The sequence below is a fragment of the Carassius gibelio genome, chromosome A12, assembly GCF_023724105.1.
Source record: "Carassius gibelio isolate Cgi1373 ecotype wild population from Czech Republic chromosome A12, carGib1.2-hapl.c, whole genome shotgun sequence".
Taxonomy (NCBI): domain Eukaryota; kingdom Metazoa; phylum Chordata; class Actinopteri; order Cypriniformes; family Cyprinidae; genus Carassius; species Carassius gibelio.
The window spans coordinates 5444702-5456981 of record NC_068382.1 but is presented as its reverse complement, the minus strand read 5'-3'; the positions used below and the strand labels follow the sequence as shown (position 1 = coordinate 5456981).

General features: G+C 35.4%; 1 protein-coding gene across 3 annotated transcripts in view; it reads left to right on the top strand.

Annotated features, from left to right (window-relative positions):
- The window catches only part of mpp2b (MAGUK p55 scaffold protein 2b), a 43972-nt gene that overhangs the window by 17689 nt on the left and 14003 nt on the right, over positions 1 to 12280 (top strand). Inside the window, exon 3 of one of the 3 annotated variants that reach the window (XM_052610861.1) lies at positions 3984 to 4065. In XM_052610861.1, the coding sequence (XP_052466821.1) occupies positions 4035 to 4065 (31 nt within the window). In that variant the 5' untranslated portion in view covers positions 3984 to 4034. Of the gene's footprint in view, positions 1 to 3983; positions 4066 to 8252; positions 8462 to 12280 lie in introns of those variants that run through there. The other 2 variants (XM_052610858.1, XM_052610859.1) reach the window with 2 other exon arrangements.

Below are 12280 nucleotides of genomic sequence, written 5' to 3'. Positions count from 1 at the left end.
ATGAATACTCCTACCGCACGCGTAATTGCATTTGCACGAGTTGAGTTGCTTGGAAGTTTAATTCTAAATGAAGACGGAAGAGTAGTTTGTGTAGTTGTTGGTTTAACAGATAAATCTATGTTTTTGTGGTGCCTGCGGAGATGCCCTGCCATGTTAGTCGTGCTGCCAGTGAGAGAATATGGTACACGCACATAGCACAGCTTGCAAACTGTTGTTTTTCTGTCAACAACGCAAACGTTGTCAACATAACTCAATGGAAATCCAAAATACTTCCACACCAGCGATGCTATCTTTTGAGTGGCTGTTAGAGGAGGTTGACTCGCAGCACTTCAACACACGTGTTTTTTTCCGCTTGGCAAGAAACCAGACGCAACATGAGGGCGTGGCAGCATCGACGATTCCATTTTTTAATTCGAAGTTTGAGACTGACTTAATTTCGATCACCCCTAAATTTCGTGACACCCCTAATATATATATATATATATATATATATATATATATATATATATTCAGTCCGATCTTAAGAATTTATCTTTTACGAGGTGGCGATTTCTTTGTATGATGTGATTTGTGCAGAAATGTATGACTTTTGGAAAAAGTAAGCATGAAGTTTCACATCTAACCTATCTCAAGTAGATTGTAGAAATTATATAATAGTTACAAATTGTCATAAAACATAATGTGTACTACGTTAAGCTTGCATATCATTGCTCTCTTGTTGGTTTTGATTGCTTCTATTGTCCTCATTTGTTTTGTATTGTGCTGAGTTGTTCCAAAGCAAGTTATTTACACTAATGAATCTATCTAAAAAAAAAATAAAAAATAAAAAAAAAATCTAACAAAAAGACCAGGAATCTCATTTGGTAACACAAATGTCACAGATAACTGAGCTTTGTTGAGAATGAATAGAGCATGTATTTATTGCGATCAGGATTGCTTTAAGATGTTATTCTTGTCTTTCTTGTGTTAAGACATGTAATTTTGTCTATCACTCCTGTGTCTTTTATCTCACTTGTCAGTAACAAATAAACAGCTGTGTTCAGGCTCCTGTGCCGGCAGGAGCAGCTGATTGCTGGTTTTTCTGCCACTGAGGGAAGCCAGTGTTCACAACAGACATGTTAGAGAGAGATAGAGACAGTAACAAAGAGAGATAAAACACAAGTATATCACTCAGTGTTAATGACTATGGCTGTGTTTGAGGCACCATAATATATTATACTGCACTGAAAAAAATGTTTCATTCATCCAATTAAAAAAATGTAGGGTAATGATTCACATCTATATTTTTTAACTTGAACCAATGAAAATTAAATAACTTGACCTTAGGGTTCAAATACTAGCCTACGTAAAAATATAGTATTAAAGAAATTGTTCAACCAAAAATTGAGTTTTGCTAAAAATATACACTCCTTCAGGCAGTCCAAGATTAGTTTGGTAGATTAGTTTGTTTCTTTCTTCATAAGAACATTTTGAGAAACTCAGCATTACTTCACTTGCTCACCAAAGGATCCTCTGCAGTGAATAGGTGCCAGAGTCCAAACAGCTGATAAAAACATCACAATAATCAATAGTAATCCACACAACTCCAGTCCATTAAGTAATGTCTTCTGAAGTGAAAAGCTATGTTTGTACAAATAAATCCATCATAATTGGTCAAGCTATAATTGGTCACATACGTTAACGTGCTTTACACATGCAGAAGTACACAGAAATGCAGATAGAGGCAGAGTTGAAAAACCATACTTTTTCGAATAATTGTTTTTGTTGTTTTCAGAAATCTTATTTGAAATTGTTAAAGTATTATGCCCCATTATGCCTTTTCCACTATTACCTTTCATGCAGTGTGTCATGTAGTTGTATGTGAACATAAAACTGCAAAGTTGTGAAGCTGACAGTGTGCGATAGATAAAGTTATTATCTGTCCAAAAAAAGAGTTGGCTCGTAATCCCCTGGAATTTGAATCTTTTTATTTTACGGCTCTACGTCACAAAGTAACATTTGCATAATGTCTGTACACGTTCTACGTCACCAACTTGCCTGCCCACAAACACAGTAAAATTTCTATGTGGTTAACAATATTTTGAGAAGACGCAGTCTCCTACGCTGTGAGAGTAAATTTGTTTGATCACATCTCATAATTACCACAAACTTGTCAACACTTGACTCTTACCACTGAGAAATGTCCTGCTCCAGTCATGCTTGTGGATCAGTCTCTTGTCAATCCACCACTTAAGCTGTTTCATCATCAGACTCCGGCTTGAGTTGGTAAGCTACAATCCATACAATCTTTTCTTTGTATTGACAAGTCTCTAGGGCTGTCATTCTGTCATGGCAATGGACGTTTAGTTTCCAACACCCGCTGTACGTGGTAGACCAATCCAGAGCCATAGAGAGATCGTTTATGAATCATTTAGAAATTAGGTAAAATGAAAAGTATTTTCTGAAAAAACAAAAAAAAAATTTGACCTTGCACGCATGTAAACCTGTTTTAGGAGACTCATAAAACAATATTAGCAACTTTAAAAATGGCGTAATATGGCAATTTAAATAAGAAACGTCACCTTATACAGTTACCTCAGCAAAATGATATTACTAGAGCTTAACTATGTTAATTACAAAAAAAAAAAAAACTGTGATTTTTTTTTTTTTTTTTTTACTCCTGTTACTGAAGTAGGATTATATAGAATCATGATTTTGCTGTAAAAAATTGTGGTCTGTCCTTTTTGATTTATGCTTTGATGTTATCATGTTCTCCAGAAACTCTCTATTTCCATGTTAGTAGTTCTCCAAGCTCAAATGCTGTAATGTTTCTGTGATTAGGGTTTGGTTTCGACAGTGAGCTAAGGAGACTGGTAAAGAGCACTGGAGCGTAACACACACACTTAACCAATCTCTCTCTCTCTCTCTCTCTCTCTCTCTCTCTCTCTCTTACACACACACATTCAACTAGGTGATGCAAAGTCTTGCTAAAGTGCACAGTCAGAGTTTAACAGCTTCAATGAGAGCTATATTTAACACAGTGTATGTGTAGATGTGTAAGATAGTGGTATAAAGTGCCATTTAACTGTGTGTGTGTGTGTGCAGGTGTGCTGCTAACTCTTTGTGTGAAAGAGTTGCCATATTTTCCATGGCATCACACATTTGTTTTCCCACTAGGATAGTGTAACGCACAACTTTCTCAAGAGAGTACAAGAGACTGCATGTTGTGATGATTTCTATTTATGTGAAATGTTGAAAGTCTATAATTAATGTTTGCTTGCTTAACTGAAATTGGATGGTTTCTGTTTCAAATTAAAAATGCATCTGAATTCATAGTTATGCATAAAGTGAAAAAATATTTTGGCAGAAGTGTTTATCATTTGATTATATTGCATTTTAAAATGATTCTAATTAGATTACAGTTGTTTTTTTATGTATTACATAATCACATATTATTCACACATTAGTTTGACCTTAAATATTTTCTTTCAGTAATGTATTAATTTGCATATTCTTGTTTTTCTAATGTCAGTTTATAGTAACACTGACATGCAGGTAAACAAATTAAGTGTTTTTTTAGTGTTCAAGTACTTATTTTATTTTATTTTTATTTTAAAGTGTTTATTTTTTCTTTAAATTAACATTTTCATGATTGAATCAATTAGCTTTCAATCAACTTACAAACTCCCTGCTGTATTTCTACAAACCCCAATTTGAGAAACCTCGACATATAGTGCATGACATGTTGTTGATAAAAAAGAACATATACATATTTTTTTTCTCCTCCACCTTGCTTTCCCTTATGTTTTTGTTTCCTATGCTCCCGTTTTTTTCTCCTGCCGGGACCGTTTTTACCATGTAATTTGCATTCACTAATGAACTACAATTTGTAAGTAATCTATCCAGAACTGAATGCATTACAGTTCTCTCCAGCATGGATTTGGGGTAAATACTCGGGCTGACCATGTGATTTTCACACAGAATCTCTCTCTCTCTCTCTATAGTTGGCCTCTGACAAATTTGGTACACGGACAGACACTCACAAGAAACCGAAAATGCCAGTAGCATCCGCCAGCTCTGACTCAGGTAAGATGCATGATCTTAATGATTTACTGAACTTTGTTACCAGTCCAAAACCTTGTTAGTCCACAAGAGGCTTTGTGATATAACGTCAGTGACAACCATAACAAGCCAGTCAGCCATTTTTTGGCTGAAACCCCACAATAAACTGGGATTAAATGTTTGTGCTTCACTGAGTATCCACAAATCTGCCAAGCTTCCAACCTTAGCTTTCAGCAGAGAGACACTTGAGTCAATATGATTGCATTTCTCTAGACAGCTACACAGAATGTAATCAATGCATTGGTCTGTTATGATGTTCTTTTGTTGAAACAAAGATGAAAACATAGAGATGATCACATCTTCCATACAAAAACTATTCTGAGAACAGGGGACTTGGTGCTGCAATCGAAGATGAGAAAATTTTAAAACGATTTTTGCAGCTCTGTTCATCCTTTATATGGTGCAGAGGTTTCACTTTTAATTTATATATATATATATTAAAAATCAAGAATTAAAAGAATTAAAATGCTTAAAAGTTGTTTTAATTGAATTAGAGACACTTTACAATTTTTTTATTAAAAGTAATGTATTAAGTGTCATGCACTAACAATTAACAATACTTTTACAGCATTATGTAAAGGTTAATTTATACATATACTGAAACATTTTGTAGCATTTTTAAACTGACCAGCAGTCACAAGAATACACACATTGTAATCTCTTACACTGCACAGAATCTTGGCTCAGAGCCGATACTTTCAGCTCGGTGATCGCACTGAATGGATTGTGCACACAGACAGAAAAGAGACCATATATGTGAATAACAAATGGTTCAACCTGGGACACGTTACTCTTATTCACAGGTCAGTGACACAAAAGTTGAGTTACTCCCTCTGGGCCTGCAGCCATACTACCGACTTCAGGACATTTTTTTTGGCTTTGTGCTCTCTGTCCTCTGATGTCTACTCAAAGGTTTTGTAGACTGTAAAATAAATATTACAATGACCCAAGTGTGCATTAGGTAGATTCTCTTTGTCCAAAGTGACTTACTAATTACAACTGTGGCTGTACTTAAAGAAGCTGCTTAAGTTTTAAAACTGTAGCTTTACCAGTCTGTTGTATCCTGCATGTCTTTCTGGACTGTGGTCTGCTGAGGGAGCAGTACTATTTCAGCAGATTGTAAGCACCTAAACATGCTGATCCAGAAGGCCAGCTCAATTACTCAATTACTGAATGAAGTGGTTCTTGACAGAATGTCTTGAGCTGAACTAGGTTCTAAAGTGGGTTAAGATAAGACTGTTCAGGGTCTTCATTATATGGGATGTCAATGCCTCTAGTGTCTTGGTACCAGTGTTATGCAATGGCTCTAACAAGATTTATTTCTGAGCACTGGAAAGTGCCCAATCAAATTTCCACTTAACTTGTGAGCACTGACATTCAAGACTTTGGTACATCATCACCCTTAGTACGTGCTGGCTTCCATCCATCCTATGCATTTCCTTCACCCAATCTCCTAAAGAAACTGCTTTACTTGCCATTACTGAAGTGTCACTATCAGCCAAGGCTGGCGCGTGCCTAGGGCGGCAGCTCAGCAAGGGCGGCAAAAGAGAGAGAAGGCGAGAGAGAGAGAGAAGGAGAGAGAGAGCGAGAAGGAGAGAGAGAGTGAGAAAGCGAGAGAGAGAGAGAGAGAGAGAGAATGAGAGGGAGAGAGAGAGAGAGAGAGAATTATTAATTAATTTGTTTGTTTCACATAGGTTACAATTACACTTCAACAGATTTTTTAGTAGCTATTAATAATGAAAAAAAAACTTTACATTTCGAATAAAAATTCCCGCCCGGCAGCACCCTAGTAGGTCTATATATGCATGCAAAATACTTTAATGTATATTCAAAAAACTAATAAAATTATCTGGTCATGAGTAATCGCCTCGGTGGAAGAGCGCTTTTCGCTGCTTAGAGACCATGGCGCCCATGGAATTTGGATTTTTATATGACATCGCATCTCTCAAAGAAAAGTAGAATAGGCTACAATAGTTCTTCAGGATTGCTTAGGACTGGAAAAGGCCCTGACTCATGGAGACTTCACGGGATGTTGTTGGGCATGAATTGTTTGAAGAGCTGACTGCTTTGGGCAGACGCCTGATTGCTGGATCTAAACCACTGGATGCGCTTAAATTCATCTGTGAAAAAGGGATGGAAAACAATTTTCCAAATGTTTTGTAGCATTGAGAGTGCTTCTCACTCTCCCCGTCACTGTGAGATCTGGAGAACACAGTTTCTCAAAGCTTAAACTGATAAAAAATTATCTCCGAAGTACAAGTTAAACTCGAGGATGCAATCAAAGTGTTTGCCGCTGCGAAAGCCCGACGCGCACGCTTCTGAAATGCAGGTGTGTGAATGTGTGTATCAGTCAAGAAAAAAATCGAAACCTCCAGTTTTGTGAGCTAAAGAGTTGTGTGCATATGTTTTGTTTTATTCTGTACACTATCTATTAGCATAAAACAGAAATTATACGCAGCTGTTGCATTGTTTCCATTTTCACCTTTTTGCAGAATAAAAAAAAACTCTGAAAACATGCTTGCACGTTTTTATTTTAGTGTAATTTCATAGATAAAAAAAAGTTTTTTACATGCATCTTAAGGATCCCTAATTGTGAATGTGAGGTGGGGGCGGCACGATTGTGCTCTGCCTAGAGCGGCATTTGAGCTTGCGCCGGTCCTGCTATCAGCACTATATGAACTCATCTAGATCTGTCTAAAAGATACAAGCCTCATATCATCACTTCATGCATAACTTGTGATAATGAGGTCCAGTAAGCCACAAGTAAACACTGGCTGCTAACATCATGACAAATAACTGATCACACATACAATGTGCACAATAGGCTTTGTTTAGTTTTGTATTTATTCATCATTACAAGGTTTAGATTAACAATTTGTTTACAGCATGTATGTTAACAAAGTACAATTTATTCATCAGTTTGAATTGGCATGAATTTACAGCATTTGTTGGATAATAGTTCTTACAATTTTTACAGTAGTATTTCTACAGTGTATCGCAGTTAAATATAAATAAATAGTTTGCTGTGACGTCACATTGAACAAAAACAGGAAATAATAGATTGTAGCAGCATTGTGCTGTAGTATGACAGTGATTATCGGTGTCTGTATTTAAAATCTGTTTCTATTTACAGACATCTCATGTTTATTTACAGATTAACTGTAATAGTGTGATGTCAACAGTACCTTACTGGTGCTTAGGTTCCCAGCATGCATTGTGGCATGAATACAGTGCACAGTCACATTTTTCTGCCTCTTGTTTTATTTTGTTGTAGCTCTTTAAGTTACTTGGGTGACAGTTTACAACAAGTTACATTTGTCAGTAGTGACCAATGCATACTTATATACTGATGCAATTTAAACATGTTAAGTGGTAAAACAAAATAACCTAAAACGAAACTAAAAACATTAGTTGATGCATTATTAGTTAACATTTAAATTGATTCATTTTATAAATTAACGTTAACCTATATGAATAGGAAATATGTTGTTATGTTAGTTCATGATATCTTATACATTAACACATTTTTGTATTTTTTAAATGATTGTAATATGTAATTTTACTTGTTTTGTCATTTTTGTAACCTAAAATATTTTTTGAGTTATATTTTGATTGTAAACTGTTGAATTTTATTTGCCAAGTGTTGTAATTTTTGTATGCCTGGTAATTCATATTAAAAGGTCAACAGCGATAACAAGCACTCGTCTCCATTCCACCACTTTCACTTTATTTATTTAGGACAAAATGACCACCTTATCTGTAGCTAGAAACAAAATAAATGTGCATAGGATAGTTCGGATCATCACATGAGCCATTTTCTTCTTCCTGTTTTTCTCTATTCAGTCTCTCTCCCTTATTATGTCTCTGCGTTTGGTTTTACAGCTATGTCGAGCTTTCTTGGTGAGTCTGTCACAGTTTTCAGCAGTTGAGAGGAAATGATCGGGAGGAGGCTGAAATTCTCTGGCAAACTGTGTATCTGGAATCTGTGTTGCTAGTTAAATAAAAGGATATTAGGACGAAGAAAGCCAAGCCGTTTATGCTGCCTTTAATCTTACAGTAGGAGGTATGCAGAGAGAGGGCAAAAATGGGTAGAACAAGGAAGCATGGCATGAGGTGTCACAACACAGGGAGGGAAGAGTCAAGAAACTGAGAAACGAATGAGAGGTGGGGAGGCTTTCTGGAAACCAACGCTGACGTCAAAGAGGTGAAAAAGGTGAAGGGACTGAAAAGAGGGAAGGAACGTATGTGAATTGGAGGCAGGAAAAGAGGTTTCAGAAAGATTAAACTATGGCTGGGAGTCTCTATAACAGATCGTCTCTGGAGGAGATTGGATCGATCAGTTCTCTAGAGGGTCCAGGAGGTAAGACACAGAGAGCATAAGATCAGATCAGCTCTTTAAAAGCATGCTGTGATTTGAGTGGAGGAATTAGGACTTCAGTTCTTAGCGTGCTTTTGCAGTTACAACAGTACGTACAACAGTAATGGTGGATGAATTGATTGATATGCCTGTAAAATGTAAATTATGTCGGGATTGAGAAGCATCAAATTCTCTTTGTATTTGATCTTTCTGTGTTAGATAAAAAATAAAGAAAAAATAAAAAGTAGGTAGAATGTTGGTTATGTTGATGTTATGTTATGTTGGTATAGAGTGTGTTATATTTTTATTATAGTGGATAACATGATTAAGGAATACTATTTCTGTTGTTAATTAAAAAAATTCAACATTTAAAAATGTAAACATTATATAAACATTAAAAGGTATATTGATTAAATTGAAATCCTTAATTCATTATGAATACCCTTACATACACAGGCATCATAGAAACTGTCACCAATATTTTTTTACATCCCTCTCTAGCACATAATATGTGTGTGCATGTGGAGAAGAGAGACAGGGAAGGGTGCACTGAAAGAGAGATTACAGACCAGTGTCCAATTAGCTTTGTCCATGAGAGCGCATCCTGTGTTTGTTACTGATGCCTGGAGAGAATGAGTCTGACAACTTCCTTTATTTACAGATTTCCCCTCTCTCTCTCAACTTCCTTTCTTTGAGGTTCAAAATACAATAATTTACAAGTGGAATACTTTCCATTGCATCTTTCACATAAATGCAGTTTCCTCTCATTTAAATGATCCGTTTCCTTGATCATTAAGCAGTGTTATAGGACTGTCTGCACAACTTTTTATTCTGGAATTAAACTATTCCCTTGGCACTTGAGCAGCTGACAATATAGTGACAACGTGTCCTTCCTGAACACAGCAAGCAGCATCGGCCTCATGAATATTTGGTCAGCTCGTTGAATAATACATGATTACATTCAATCACATGCTTACTCACCTGTAGGCTGGTTGTGTAAATTGCATGAATAGCAGGACTGACATCTCCAGTCCAAAACATGAGCAAGAATGACATATTTATGAGAGACTAGCAAGATGAGTCTTTTAATATTGTAGATGTGATGTGTTCTCTATTTATACAAGCTGTTGAGAAATAAGCAGAGAAAATTATGGGTGTAATGACAGATTGTGTATAGGAACTCAAAGATTGCTTTTCACTTCTACAGTGAGATCGCAGATGGAGTGAAGGTGATTTGATCAGTTGTTCTAGTGGTGATATGTACGGAGCCCTGCACATGACATGCAAGAAAAAATCCATTGTGTGCACGGTTTACTAATTCGTTTCCTTGATGTACTAAAATTTTAGTACATCGCATGCACATTTTAGTACATCAAGGGAACAAAATTGTAAATCGTGCACACAATTAATTTTTCCTGCATGCCATGTGCTCCTTAGATATTGAATTTCACTCATGCAGAAATATAATAACATAATGCTGTGTGGAAATCCTTGTCAGAAACATTTTCCTGGAGTGGTTCGGTGGTTACCTCACAAAAGTGATATTGGGCTTTACGTCACAGGCACAGAGCAGCAAAGAGCAGCCTTAACTCAGTGTAAATACAACTAAATGCCACTTCTGAAGTGCCTTTGCAGTGAAGACTTGGCATTAGATTATTTGTGGTGCAATTAGAATTCAGATGACTGGAGATCTACTTATGTATGCATTCTTTTAAATTGGGGCTGTCAGTGTTAACACATTAATTAAAATTGTTAATCGGTTTAAATAAAATAATTCAATGCAATTAACGTGAAATTATTGATGCAAAATTTCTGTTCTAGACTCTGTTCGGGATCAGATCATTTTTAAGCCGCTAAACTCAGGGAAAGTTTTTAGTCCAAGGATCCAGTAAGCGATTGCATGCAAACAATCCATCCAAAACAGCACTAATGTAAAGAAACCAGGCTGATTACATAAGAGATGGCATAGGGAATAGAGACTCATGTCACATTTTCAGAGAATTTAATATTCATTCCACTGTTGTTACACTTTAAAACATAAGCTCTGACATATTCTGTCATTGTTTCTAGAAGAGAGCAAGTTCTCACGCATCACGCTTAGTTAAATCCAGACTGATAACATCTCACCACTTTATGGCCAGATGAGACACAAAACATGTTTCTCGTCTGGATAACCAGTTTCCACTAGTAAAGTTTTATTTGAGTATTGCAGTCAAGGTAAAGATGATTGCAGGAGTTATGCAATAAACAAGCATGAGTCTGATTTATTAATGCGCAATAAACCAAGTATGAGCGCTCTTGACATATACATTGTATTTATGCACAGACACGTTCAGTACTTCCACATTGTTTCCACACACACTCTGGATAATATTTTGTTTTGTCACGTGTATGTTGCTGTTTTTAGTCATTCTGAATGCATTTGTGTACTATAGTAGATATCTTATAGCAGTTGGTTTAGTTTTTTTTTTTTTTTTTTTTTTTTTTTTTTGTCATCTCCATGTGGTTCGGTATTGTAACTTGACTTGTGTAAAATTTAAACTATTTATTGTCTGTTAAAATGTACACATACTATGATTTTTTTTTTTCAAAAAGTGTGTGATAAATCATATTTAAGATGTTAATCTATTGACAGCACTACTTTAAAAATGATGCAGGATTCTCCAGATGATTTTGGAAAGATTTTTGGAGAAATGCACAAAAAATGTTACAAATGATTGTAAGAAGCTAAGATATTTGTTATCAGGTTGCATGACCCAGGATAGACAGACAGGATAGACAGACAGACAGACAGACGGTTATGAATGATTACCAAATGTAAAAACTAGGATAAGATCATTAATAAAAGATAAGATGAAAACTGTTAAAGCTTAGAAATGATCAAGATTAAAGCCCAAAAGTTTTAAAGACAGTCCATTAAAACCCATGAGGGGTTTGGAAATATATAATTAGAAATTGAGTTGAGGCATCTTTATGAAAGTAAATGAGAACAGGAAAAAATGTGAGTAATAATTTTGGCTCCAGGGAATGAACAGATTGCAATTAACAGATCACTTGAAAAATGAAAAATGAGGTGGAGGTTTAAGTGACTTGAGTTTTAATACACTCCATTGGTATAATATTGGTATGAATGAAAACAATTCAGTACAACTCTTTCTTGTGTTCATTTAGTGAACGTAACTATTATTAAAATAATTGTGAATTAAATGTATTAAAATATATAAAATATATCATATATATTACATTTTATTATGAATAAAATAATAATCCAAGCTGTTAATAAAATTGTTTTGATAGCAAACCATCATTGTTAAACTGTATTTTTCCTCTATTTTATTTCTTGCTTTAAGCAAAAATTGACAACAATAACAGATTGAAAACTCACCCTTTTAAGATATTTAAGAACAAATATTGATACATTGTACATCATTAACTGATTGCCTAGCTCAATTTTGATAGGCTTGTTTGTTTACTTATTCAATATTAAATAGATGAGCTAACTTGCCATGTATTAATGCTCAGAAATAAATTAAGTGTTACTGTGTTACGTTCATGGATTTCTGTTCCCTTATTTGGTCACCTTCCTTTTCTTGTTTTGTTTAATTGATTATTCCCCACCTGTCTCCAGTTCCCTCATTACCTCCTGTGTGTTTAAATACCCGGTCTGTTCAGTTCCTCCTTGTCCGTGATGTCTATGTCAATGCTGTTATTTGTAATATTGTGAAGTTAATGTAATGATGTATTTTGTCTGTTATTCCCCTTTGTTATTCCAGTAAACTCCTCATTTTGATCACCATACACCTCAAGCTCTTTATCCTTACG